This window comes from Palaemon carinicauda, chromosome 32, assembly GCF_036898095.1.
Source record: "Palaemon carinicauda isolate YSFRI2023 chromosome 32, ASM3689809v2, whole genome shotgun sequence".
Lineage (NCBI taxonomy): Eukaryota > Metazoa > Arthropoda > Malacostraca > Decapoda > Palaemonidae > Palaemon > Palaemon carinicauda.
The window spans coordinates 15542442-15556287 of record NC_090756.1 but is presented as its reverse complement, the minus strand read 5'-3'; the positions used below and the strand labels follow the sequence as shown (position 1 = coordinate 15556287).

General features: G+C 42.1%; 1 protein-coding gene across 1 annotated transcript in view; it reads left to right on the top strand.

Moving 5' to 3' along the window:
* The window catches only part of LOC137625275 (uncharacterized), a 149726-nt gene extending 137363 nt beyond the window's left edge, over positions 1–12363 (top strand). The window contains exon 14 of the mRNA XM_068356075.1: positions 9711–12363. Within this exon, the coding sequence (XP_068212176.1) occupies positions 9711–11576 (1866 nt within the window). The 3' untranslated portion in view covers positions 11577–12363. The remainder of the gene's footprint in view (positions 1–9710) is intronic.
* The last annotated feature ends 1483 nt before the right edge of the window (positions 12364–13846 follow it).

Here is a 13846-nt window from a genome sequence, read left to right as displayed (position 1 = left end):
GAAAATTAATGTTACTAATTCGTTTACTTTAACTGACAAATTAAATCAATCAAAACATCAATAGAAAAGGGGAACAGTTAGTCAGTAATACTTAAGGAATAGTTTTCTGCAGCTGCTGAGACGATACTAGTACGGAGACTTCAGGCTTGAGAACGTTGCAGGAGGGCGGCTAAACTTCAAATGAAACTGGCACGATGACCGGATTCGAAGACGTCACAGAAAGGGTGGCATCAAGATGGGACATCAGTGGTCTTCTCCAAGAATTTGATGATAGTGTTGAACTAAGGCGGGCTGCAGGCAGTGTTGGCTACTTCTCGTCACAAGCAGGAAGGGCCGGCTGCTTCAGTTTGTCTCTTCCTCTCAGCCATAACAAGATTATGGAGATAGGCATTTGTTGTCTGAAGGGAAGGTTAGAATCTGGCTCTATCAGACTTCTGGTCTTCTCTGCTTCTTATCTCGTTAGGACTTGTTTCTAATCTGCTTCGGACATAGTTCCTCTCTTGTCTTATGTCCTGTCCTATCTCTTCTTGAAGTTTATATACCCATGTATGGGTGTAGTTAATTACAGTGTGCGGTGGTCATTTCCATAGAAGGTCTTTTTTAAACAATTCTGCGTCTCTATTGGCTTCCTCAAAAACGGCCACTTCGATCACGCCATGGAAGCTTCTAGAAGAAATTTCTGATGCAATCTAGACCACGTGTTAAGTCGTAACAAAAGGGCGGCACGTGTCCACCCATATTTCATAAACAAGGATTTCCTTACCCATATTTCATAAACAAGGATTTCCTTCAAGCTCGGTTTCTCAAAATATGCTGACTCCACCAATTAAGATGACATATTGGTCAAAACAGGAGTCCTCTTATCACTGCAGGTACTCTTCGTCGAGGCTCGTTTACTTTCAAAATGCTGACGACAGTGAAGTGATGACAGGTTTGACCAAACAATACCGTAAACGAATCTCGTCTTGCTGCTCACACTTAGGTGAAAGATATTTTTGTCTTTTATAACATATCCTTTTAAAAGTATTGTATCTGCCCATGACGGCTATGAACTACATTATCATGTCCTGCAATTAACTCCAAGACTCGACAACCAATTGGGTCTTGTTTAAGTAGGGTTTTTTCCCAAACTTTAATCACCAGTTTTAATCTCATTCTACTAATTACATTGATGCAAGTATCTGCAACATTCTCTCAAACTGAGATAATCGTGTCAAAGAGAGTCTTGCTCCCAAGGTAGTAGGTTGGCCAGGGCACCAGCCACCTGTTGAGATACTACCACTAGAGAGTTATAGGGTCTTTTGACTAGCCAGACAGTACTACATTGGACCCTTCTCATTGGGTACGGTTCATTTTCCATTTGCCTACACATACACAACGAATAGTCTGGTCTATTATTTACATATTCTCCTCTGTCCTTGTACACATGACAACACTGAGATCATCAAACAATTCATCTTTAGCAAAGGGGTTACAGCACTGTAATTGTTCAGTGGCCACTTTCTTCTTGGTAAGGGTAGAAGGGAGATATTGGCTATGGTAAGCAGCTTTTCTAGGAGAAGGACACTCCAAAATCAAACCTTTGTTCTCTAGTCTTGGGTAGTGCCATGGCCTCTGTACCATGGTCTTCCACTGTCTTTGGTTAGAGTTTTCTTGCTTGAGGGTACACTCTGGCATACTATTCTATCTTATTTCTCTCCCTCTTGTTTTGTTAGTGTTTTTATAATTTATATAGGAGATATTTATTTTAAGGGTGTTATTCTTAAAATATTTTATTTTTGCTTGTTTCCTCTCCTCACTGGGCTGTTTTCCCTGTTGGAGCCTCTGGGCTTATAGCATCCTGCTTTTCCAACTAAGGTTGTAGCTTAGCAAGTAATAATAATAATAATAATGAAAGTAATAAAGGTAACTTCCATCTCGCTCTTGAATATTAAATGTCAATTTGAATAAAGTTTGTTTCTATACGTAATACAAACCTATTAATATGAGAATACCTTTGGTGAAGCTGGGATGACCATTGAGTTTTTAAATGAGGTAGACAATGCTGGCTGTCTGGGGAAGAGTAAGCCCCACCCACCTAAATGGTAGTGCAACCTTTGCTTTGACTTCGACCCTCTGTTTTTATCTTTTTTCTGTCCTACCTTTTGTTGAAACGACCAAGGTGGAGGAACCTTGGATCTTTTAATGAGTCGGGAAATTTAAACAATTGATTTTGACTTTAGTATTGCTATTGGCAATTTTTTTTTTTAATTGAAGCAATTGAGAATTGTTTGGGAATTTTTCAGTATTATTGAATTTTCTACTAATAGATTGCAAAGCATAACTGTTGATAGTCATAGTGATCACAAGAATAAAATCCCTGGTGTTCCTCATGGTAGTGTTCTTGGACCTTTACTTTCGACTTCGTTTGGACTTGAAAGACAAACTATTTGTCTATGCACTGATATTACTTTCATGTCATCAATCTTATCTACTGAATGTTGACCTGTGGTTGCTTACTATTATTATTATTATTATTATTATTATTATTATTATTATTATTACTAGCTAAGCTAGTTGGAAAAGCAGAATACTAAATTTCCAAGGGCTCCAATAGGGAAAAATAGCCCTGTGAGGAAATTAAACTATTAAAATATTTTAAGAGCATTAACATTGAAATAGGTCCTTCATATATAAACTAAATAAAACAAGAAGAAAAATAAGATAAAATAGTGAATTATGGGGAATGAAATGGAGGGAGTGAGGAAGGCATGGGAGGAACCTGTTGGGGGGGGAGAAGATCAAGAGGGAGGGAGGGAGGGGGAGGGTAGTTAATGTAATGATTGTAGTGAGAAAGACTGTTAGTATAATTGAGGTTGTTTGTTTACTTTTTTTTTAGCTAGGTTAGGACAGTAATGAATGACTTGGGCGAAGGCGTTTTTATTTTATTTTTTTCAGTAAGTAGTTTTGTTTATCTTTGCTAGGCATGATTGTGAATAATAGAAACTGTTTATTATTCATTTTTTATTATAGTGTGATAGTTTAGTTACTGCCCACCCTGCCTTCCCCATGAAAGCCCCCCTCGGTAGGAGTCGAGATCGGTAGTTTTCTTCAGACTGAAATGGCGTCACTTAAGCCGTCCTTGGTATGCGTGATCCTGAGGTATCCTTCTAGGTACGTTGTGGGTCAACAGAGGCGGTCATACTGGAAGGGTGGTGGGCCTATTTGGGGGGGGGGAGAATTTCTGGTCGTGGGAGAGCTGAAGCTCCCAGATATCCTAAGAGAGAGTAGTTCGTGGTATGTATGTCAGGAAAAATACAATTTTTGAAGAAATTGTTATATATATATTGAGACTTCAAGTATTCTAGCCTTGTCTGTCTTGAGGAAGTGTTTTAATTCTATTATTCTTCCACAGTTTTACCATTAATCATGTAATATTGTGCATGCAGTTAATTCTTGAAGTCTTATAGTGTCGGTGGCCAAAATTTTCAATGATGTTCCCAACAAACTTTTGTTCCGGCGAAGATACAAACCTTCCACTAGTAATAGGGTATACTTTCGGCGTAGCTGAAAGACGAGCCATGATAATTTTAGTGAGGGATAACTACCCCATCCGCTAGTTAGTGGGTGGAGGGGGGGGGGGTAGACTGGGTACCCCGCTCACTCACACCTCTCGGCTGAGTAACCACTTTACTTTTTGGCTCGGTAGAGAACAGACATGCTGCCGTTCTCTCCCGCAAATACTTGCCTTGATTGTTTTTCTGTCATTTTTTTTTCTCTTGTGTGTTTTCATTTATCTTATACATATATATGCGTGTATATATGTATGAATGGAAATATACTTTTATGTTGTTAGATACTTGTAACTTTGATTACTGTTGACAACGTATCCGGCGGCCTCCGCCGTAAGGGAGTTGTCATTATGTTGATACTACTCCCCTTCCTAGCCGCCCTCCTCTGTGTTGGTGGTCGGCAGGTCCTCAACTCTCCCGTGTGTTTGTTTCATTACTTGAGTTAAAGTTTATAACAGTCCAGCTCCCTTTCGAGGAATTATCTTACAAGGAAGGTGACTTATTCCCCAATAGTTCATGTTGTGGAGCGGAGCATCAGTTGTATTTAATCACTTTTATTTTCTTTTCTACAGATAGCAGCAACGTAGAACACAAGGTCGATGGTTTCGGCCCCCTTTTCACTATTCTGCGCCTCGTGTTAGCTCGTTAGCTGCCCATGTTACGAGGTGGCACTCGTTGTCAACCTTCAACTTGAACAAAGCTTGTTGATGGGAAGCATAGTTTGCTGCTAGGAGGTTCGCCTCCAGGGGTTGGAGAACCTTCCTTTACGAGGGAGAGCTTCCCCACTTCAGCTGTTCAGCAACGTTCCCCCTTTCAGGAAGAATTACAGACAGCTCGAAGAGTTTTGCTTCTGCTATCTTGTCGCCGAGGACTGTGCTTCTTCCCCTTGAACTGGGGAAAAGCAAGTTTAAGGCTTGTTCCTCCTTCGATCGAGAGATTATTACAGTTCTGTACGCCTTTTTTGCATAGAGCTGGGAGAAAGCTTGTCTTGGGCGAAGCTCTCCTTTTGGAGGACTTCTCTCTCGTTCGCGAGATAGAGATTATTATGCCTACGCTTTTTTCCCATAGAGCTGGGAGAAAGCTTGTCTTGGGCGATGTCCTCCTTCGGGATGACTTCTCTCCCGTTCGCGAGAGAGATTATTACGCCTACGCTCTTTTCCCATAGAGCTGGGAGAAAGCTTGTCTTAGGCAATCTCCTTCAAGAGAACTTTCCTCTCGTTCTTGAGAGAAAACTTGTAGAACTTTGCTGATCCACCAGGGGCGGTGGCAGAGCTTTCTCCGAAGCAGGGTTCCCCTTCGGGGGGACGAGTCCCTCGTTCTCGAGAGAAGACTGCCTCTGGGCATCGGCAGTTCCCCCTTTCCCTTATGGTTTTCCTCCAGGGGCAGAGCGAGAGCCTTATCTTAAGCTACGTTTTCCTTCGTGAAAACAAACCTCCCCTGCGGAGGAGTTGTCTTTAGATCTGGATCAGTCTCCCCTTCTGGTGGAGTTTGCTGAACATTCCTCTCCGGAGGTTCGTAGGGTGGAAGGGTTTGTAACTCGTCTCCATCCCGGACGTTCTCCTCCTCGTGCTGTGAGAAGACGTCTTTTTGAACCCACTGATTCTCCTCACGTTGAGCCTTCGGGGTCTTGTGACGATCACCCTGTGGGCTGGCGTGATCGTGAGCCTTCGGGCTCTCGTCATGTTGATCCTTTGGGTTCTCATGATAGTAGGAGTCCCTCTGGGCTCCGTTGCGCTGATCCTTCGAGCTCACGCGACTCGAAACTTTCTGGTTTCAGTCACGCTGAACCTTCGGGCTCTCGTAACGATGGTAACGTTGAGCCATCAGTCACGCTGACCATCCGGGGTCTTGTGACAGAGGAACTTCGGTTCCTCATTATGCTGACCCTTTGGGGTCTCGCAACACAGTACACGCTGAACTATCGGGTTCTCATGACCCTAGTCGTTATGAGTCTTACTCATATGACAGAGAGTTTTCGGACTCTAGTTGTGTTGAGCGTTCGCGCTCAAACAACTTATGCTACCATGAACCTTCGGGTGATAGTAACAAAGAGTTCTCTCCTAACCGGAGAGCTCGCGCGCGCAACCAACACGGTGCGAGCAATCAGTGCTATGTTGAAGTGCACGAACAGCTTAGCGTGCACGAACAACTCTTTTATGCGCGCGTGACCATCTCGGTTCGCGCACGCGTGGCCATCTTGGTGTGCGTGCAAGAGTTTTACTCTTTTGACAGTTTTTGAACTTGTCGCGCGCGTGTGACCATCTCAGTGCACGCAACCAAAACTACGCGCATGTCAATTGTCATCAAGAGTTTTACTCTTATGACCGAGTTTTCAAACTCTCGTCTCGCGCACGTGACCATATCGGTGCGCGCGGCCAACTTTACTCGCGTGACCATCGTCACCAAGAGTTTTACTCTTATGACAGAGTCTTCTGACTCTTGTCACGCAAGTGTAGGCGCGCACGCGCAAAAACCCTGAGGGATGCCTGCTGCCTAGGGGTTTCTGTCTCCCTACAGGTAACCATGACACAGTTTCTTTGGGTTCTGGTCTTGTGAATCCCGGTGGGTTCACGTAACACGATTCCGAAGATTCCATCAGGAATCAGCGACTGAGTTCCGGCGGGCTCTCGATACCACATTCCTTAGGGTCGTGAGAAAGGAATTCACAAATAGATTCTGAACCCCTCGGTTCTCGTCACGCTGAATCTCTCGGTTCCCGCGATCCAGAGTTTTTTCTGAAATCTCTATGGTCGACCTCCCCTTGCCTGAATTTGACGGTAGTTTTGTCGCTAGCGAGAAAGCTACGCCTGTATGCTTGTCATGCTCACAGTCCGGTGCTATTACTTCGTAGTAGACTTATGCTTACTATCCATCCAACAATTGATTGAAGATACATCTTAATCTCCTCTTGGGGTTGGTTGGATGCGTTCAGTAATTACCGTCCGGTTTCCTGTGGGGAAGGCGATCTCTATGGAGATTCGCTCTTATAACATAAGCTGTACTGATTAACTGGTTTACCGTTGGGTATCAGGATTATTCGGCTAAACACACAAGATTGGTGGCAGTTGGAAGGTGGACAGGCTTCTCCCCTTCATTGCAAGAATGTACAAATAGTTGAACGTCTCGACATCACCTCGAGATGTGTTTATTGCTATGCAATCTTCCCCCCCCCCCCCCTTCCGCTGGACAAACCGCAGATGGTGGGTGGCAGACGAGAGCTTCTGCATAGAGGCCTATCTTCTTGTCACCCCTCTGGATCTGATGCTGTCTTTAATACATCAAAAAGAGGGGGGGGGGGGGCGCATATGCCGCACCATTCCATCTTCATCCGTTTGCCTGATTAAAAAAAGTACCAGCATTCACCTCTCTTAGAGAACCATCTAGCAGTAGGAAGCCTCATATGGACAGAGGACAGCTAGGTGCCCCCATCCGCTTGCATCATTCCTGGTACAGGAATGTGCATGCAGACTATCTGAACAGACCACTCGGATAGTGGGCACCTAATGTCTTTGAATCATCTTGTATCCAACAGTCTTAACTTTGTGAGGTCCCCCGACTGTGGTCATGCTCGCAATGGCCCTGAAATTCAGGCTCCCAATCGACCGTTCACCAGGCCCTTGAACAAGATGTATTCCAAGATATGTACGCTTTTTCCCCCGTTCGGTCTGGTGAGAAAGTCCTCAGCCAAGTAAGGATAAGCGATATCTTATCAATGACTCCAATAGCTTTGCTATGGTACCCCGCAGAATGGTTCCCGAACCTTCTGCAGCTCCTGACGGAGTTCCGACGGATCATCCTCCACGGCACGATCTTCCAAGAAGCCATATGCTAACACTTCCCTAAGCTGTAGCTTTGCTTCGACTTCACGCCTGGGACGGTCCTACACCACCTCTCTCAGAGAGGCCTTTTGCAACGAGTTGTGGAAAAGATGTCCAGGCACCTCAGACACTCTTCACCATCGATCTTCCAGGCGAAGTGTTCGGTCCTTTGTGTCTGATGTGGAAGGGGATTCTCTCCCATCGATGCCTTTACTTATACAAAGTTTGAGATAACTTGTCCCCCGTCGGATCTTAACCTCCTCCTGGGAACGCGGTTCGGGTCCTTCAGTCCCTGAAGGCCCCTCTCTATGAATCTTTTTGCCAGGCAGCAGATCGCCTCCTTACATGGAAGACGGCCTTTTCTACTCACTTGGACTTTGACCAAGAGAGTTAGTGTGTTGTATGATCCACCTTCTGATGTCTCCTACTCTAAGAGATGGGGAGAAGTAATCCTCAGCGGCGTCCCCGAGTTGATTGGCTAGACTCAAAATTCGAGTGTGCTGGGTGCAGCCCATTTTGGATAAAGTGTCTTCATTCGGTAATCGGAGACCCATCAACTGGGGGTTTTACCCAGTGTGGAGTCTATGGTGTTACCTTAAAAGAACGACACCAGCTCCCCCCCCCCCCCCCGTGTGTCGGCACTGTTGACCAGCACGGGGAAGGACAAGAGGAGGATCTCAGGGATTTCCTTCCCCTCTGGGATTGGAAGACTATTGAGTTTGCTCTCAATCTAGACTCTCCTCCATCCTAAGGCCCAGAGCTCGTAACGTCAGTGGCGTTGTTACGTCCCTGGCGTTCAAGAAACTACTCTGGCGCAGATACTGTAAGTGGGCATGTGGAAGCATCAATCGACCTTCACGGCCCACTACTTACAAAGACGTAACCCACAAGAACATGAGACCTTTTCCATCAGTCTTGTGGTGGTCGCACAACAAATGGTCTAAACACCTCAGGCTCCTTGATGGACAAGTAGGAGAGGGTTGAGGGCTGAGGTTACCCGGATTAGTCTGGGGTGAATGAGTAAGAATGAGTGGCTCCTTTCTTCCTTTCACCTTCTCCCCTCTAGGGAAAACAGCTCCGCAAGCCTCAGCATAGCTGACCTTACTTCGCTGCAGGTAAGACTCGTTTCTCTTGTGCCTCCTAAGTATAGAATAATACTTTGTTACGTCCCCAATACCTTTTTGAGGGAGGGTATTGGGTAAGTCTTAAGAACAATAGGTTTTGTACTAGAGTTCCTATGTTAAAGACAAGCCACACTGTTAGTTCCACTCGCACGCAAGCTTCTACAGGCCGCTATCAGTTCATTAACTCATATTGGCACTTGATTTTAGCGTGGTTGGTTCCCTTCTACTATCGATCACAGATCGAAATAGAGAGGACCCCTGATCATGACCAAGGCCAGTTTGTGAGGCCTTCCTCCCTCCCAAGAGGAAGTCATCCCTATAAATACACCGGAACAAATAACAAGTTTGTAAGTAATTTGTATTTTTCTTAGTGTAAAAACCTGGAGCTATTTTTACAAATTGGCCCGCCACCCTGTCCCCTGAGAAGTCCTGCCATAAAGCAAAGCGGTTACTCAGCCGAGAGGTGTGAGTGAGCGGGGTAGCTAGTCTACCCCACCCCCCACCCGCTAACTAGCGGATGGGGTAGTTATCCCTCTCTAAAATTATCATGGCTCGTCTTTCAGCTACACCGAAAGTATACCCCTATAAATAGCTCCAGGTTTGTGTACTAGGAAAAATACAAATTACAGTACTTACAAATTTATTATTTTTAGCAGGTTCACATCCGTGTCAATTCTTAGTTCATCTATTTTGTTTTATTATTTTTAAAACTTTTATTTTCTTCATTTCCTAATTTTTTTACGTACATCAATGCTTTCCTTATTGCAGCCCTGAGTACGTACCATTCTGTTTTGCAGCTACGATTGCAACTTGACTTTTGAAGATAGTGATAATGATAAAGGAAATTCTGTAACTCTTTCCTTGTGCAAAAGGAATAAGAAAATGTATTTAGGCTTTATTCAAGTATTTACAAAGAAATTTAATTCTAGTCCGCTGCATCATTCAAAGTTTACAGTTATCAAAAATTAGATTAAAATGAACTATTTCATGACAAATAAAATCACAAGGAATGATGGAATGAATTAAGTCGTAAGTAGAATGTGTGACTCTAGGCGATTTCTATTTTTCCCCCTTTTAAAGTTTCAAACTGTTTGCATTGTGACTACATTTTAGTCAGTCTTCCTTGTGAGATATTATCCATTTAAAAGAATTCAATCATTTATTTGTTAAGATTGACAATGTATATGAAACACTACTCATATTATATTCAATTGCAGCTTGCTATGGATCAAGATCACTGCTCCCACCTCTTGATACATGGAGTGGGAGCCCATAGCGTGCTCATCAAAAGTTTACGTAGCGTCGACGGAAAGGCAAAGTTCACGAGAGAGTCTATCGAGGAGGTCGTTCGATCTTTGACGCTGAAGAGAGTGCCTTCTTTGATTACCATCGATGACAGCAATGCGACGAAGACAAGTCTTTCAGAAAGTTCTTCTACTCCAGATTTTCTTTGCACTAAGAACATGAAGGGAGGGCCCACAAACTCTCCTCCCTCCCCCAGAGTCACTAAGTCCTGCAGTGGAAGTTCATCATCAGGATTAAGTAGATCGAAGACTAGTGTTGGAGTTAGTTTTTCGGATATAAGCAAAGAAGAGATAAAACTTCCACGGGTTGTCATCAGGCGAAACTTTGTTTACATTAACGGAGTGGAATGGCCAGATAAAAAGAGCAAACTTGACTTAAATGTGAAATGTGACACCAAAAGTTCCACAATAAAGAAAGCAAGGTATGTCGGTAGTAAAAAGCGGACAATGCTTTCAAGAAAGCATAGACGTGTACAAAGCAAGAGTGATGAGGCATCGATAAATGTACATGGAGGTGACAGTACTTCTGGAAAGGGAGAAAAAGATTCTCCCAGAAATTTGAGGCCTTGTCGTTCTGTAGAAACAAGTGACGAAGATAGTTTTGGCACTTGCATTGATTCTATTTCCCAGCAAGTGCCCATTAGGAAAGGCGACACCAACTCCAAAGCCAAAAGAGAAAGTTTTGTCGGTAGTAAAAAGAGGACATTACGTACAGAAAAGAACAGATATCTACAAAGAAAGGATGATAAATCATCAATGAATTCTCATGGAGGTGACAGGACTTCCAGAAAGAGAGATGATGATTCTCCTAGAAATTTAAGGCTTCATCGTTCAAAAGAAACTAGTGTCAAAGATAGTTTAGGCACCTCCAATGAGTCTGTTTCTCAGCATGTCCCCATAGGAAACGAATATGATACGAGAAACGTGGTCCCACCCGATTGTATGGTCATCAATGGTCGAGTGTGTCCCATGCCTGACTGGGCTCCTTTTCATCCCTTGAAGATACAGGGAGTAAATTCAGAAGAATTGGATACCAGTGAGGATTCTGAGGCTGTTATTAATTTAGATATTTTAAAAGAGAATGTGAGAAACTTTGACAGAGAAAAGTTTTTGCAGATCCCAGGCGCTTCTTGTAAGTCGTTCGAAATAACGGTGAACTCGAAGAAAACAGTCGTTGATAATTTTAATTATCACCCACTCAACTTTGGCAGGTATACCGGGGATTGTGCTTCAGAGTATACCAGAATAGACAACCTTCCCAAAGGTGTTGATGAAGAGAAAGAACTACGGAGTCTCATATCAAGACTAGAATCTGTTGTGGAAAATTTGAAACGAAAGCTAAACAAAATGTCTTCTGCAGAACCTGTTTGTGAACATCAGGGAAGCTTGAACTCTTTCAGCAGTAGCAAAGAAAATCTTACAAAAACCTTGGATGAATCCTCAGAAGCTCAGGAAAATGTAGACAGTAATTCTAGATTGCAAGATTCCACCATAGAAGTAAGTGAAGATAGCCATCAAAGCTTGGAAAACTCTGAACAAAATTGCACCCTGATGAATTCAGTTCTGGAACAGAGCTCGAATTATGAAAGCCTGTTTATGACGAAACCAACTAGAACGGTCTCAGAACAGACGCAGAAGAATACAGATCAAGACATCGCTGGTCTTGTAAATGTCGGCGAACCTGAGGTCGCTTTGGGGAATGTAGAGCAAGAAAATGAGATGACTTTTCATACTGCTAAGGATTCTATTAACAGTAGTTTTATGACTGCATATAGTTAGGTCAAGAATGAAGCAATTGTCCAGATCCTATATTTGCCAGACGTACGCATCGCAAGTGATAGGACAGCAATACCAAAATAGCCACAAATATGTGTACACCTCGTAGTACTGTGCCAAAGGTCAAAGTATACTGTATCTTTTTTTGCTTTAGAAATGCATTGGTCTAACATTCATTGTCTTTATCCCTCTAAGAAGTAAATGAATGTAAACATTGCAAGTGGGGAGTCGTTTTGATTCAAAGTCAGGGTTTAAACGTAACTTCCAGTTGTTTTCTTTTGGATCTCAACATGAAAAAAAAAATGTTGGGTGGGGTTCTTAACGACCACATTTGTTATAAAAAAAAAAGTGTTCTAAAATCTTCAAACTAAATTATGAAAAAACTTTAGTTATGATTCTCAAGATGAAAACCCCTAATTTCACTAGATTTAGCATTAATCATCTAGCATTAATATGTCCTATTCTTGTTATTATTGTTTCTTTGTATATTGGAATAAAATTATTTTTATACACATCCACATATTATAAACAGAAGGTTCTCAACTTCCAACTGAAAATTAATAAAGATAAGATAAAGAGATACATAAAACAATATTGTATCATTTAATACAAAAAGCAAAGTGACATTTGTAATAACCTGACATCTATTTCATTTGAAACCCGACTATTTGTTAACATTTACTGCTGGAAATCATAAGTGTGGGATTCAGGTTAGGCCTATTCTAGGCCTAAATTTAACAAAATTCAATTTAAGCCGCTTTTTTAAACCAATTCAGCTTGTAAGTTGAGGACCTTCCCTAATGAATTATAATAAAGTCTTTAGAAAATGCCCTATGAAAATATTTTTCCCCAGACATTTTATTATCTTATAGCTTTTAGACACAAGATGTGTTGTAAAATAACCTGATGCAAGTTGCATAAGCATTTTAACTACTGTAACGTATTTATAGATATGCATTATATCTGTTAGTAGATCCAGTTCAATTTGATGTACAGTATTTCTTTGGTAAACAACAGCTTTACCTAGCACTTCCAGGGGTGACCCAAAAGATTTATCGTAATAAAGATATGTGGAGATTTTATTAAAATGTTTTCAATTAGGTTTTTTCCAAAGCTTGATATCCACTGTCGACTAAATTTTTGGACATTCGCGTAAAAGGTGTTTCTTTGGTAGAGTTACTTTTTGTACAAATAGGTGTTGAGTTATGTGGACCGTTAATTAGATATATCCTGGAGCATAATGAATTGTAGTCTTACGTGATTTGTTTTGATTTCTTAGTCCAATTCATGATTCCTTATATTTTGATATTTATCAGTGATAATGGCTTAGAAATTATACAAAATTGCTAATCGGAATATGTACAGTGGGACCCAGTTATTCCTGTCCTGTCACACCCTTAGAATGTGGCAAGTAACCAAACAGATGGTGTAGGTATAGATGGCAGAGGCGGTGGGTGGGACTCGACACAAGAACTTGGCCACACAGTTAACCCTTTTACTCCCAAAGTCGTACTGGTACGTTTCACAAAACCCATCCTTTTACCCCCATGGACGTACCGGTACGTCCTTGCAAAAAAATGCTATAAAATTTTTTTTTTCATAGTTTTGATAATTTTTTGAAAAAAAATCAGGCATTTTCCAAGAGATTGAGACCAACCTGACCTCTCCATGACAAAAATTAAGGCTGTTAGAGCAATTTAAAAAACATTTACTGCAAAATGTGCAGGGAAAAAAATAACCCCTTGGGGGTTAAGGGTTGGAAATTTCCAAATACCCCGGGGGTAAAAGGTTTAAGGTGGGACAGGGTGTACTTATTCAGTGAGGTGAACCAGGAATTCCTGTGTCCAACTGGACTGGTTATGGTAGGCACACTTCTGAGAGCCTCATTACCCTCTTCATTTCCTTTACAATGACCAATGCAGCCATTTCTAGTTCACTGCAGGACAAAGGCCTCAGATAAGTCCTAAATGAGCAGTGATCCAATATATTTTAACATTTTTGACCATTGCATATAATTTATGAAAAGAAATATTGTCATCATATTGCTGTAAAAACAGAAGAATTGTTAAGGAAGGAAAATTGGCACTTTTATGGGATATAACTGCAAATCCTGCACCTTTTGGAGATTTAGAATCATTGGTATATGTTGTATAGAGTGAACCTTCGAGTTTTGTGTTTTATTGGATGTTGTTTATGATTTTACATTTAGTTGTTCCTACATGAACGCAAACCATCACTTTTAATGAGGCAACCGCAGTTGCCCGTGGGGTGCG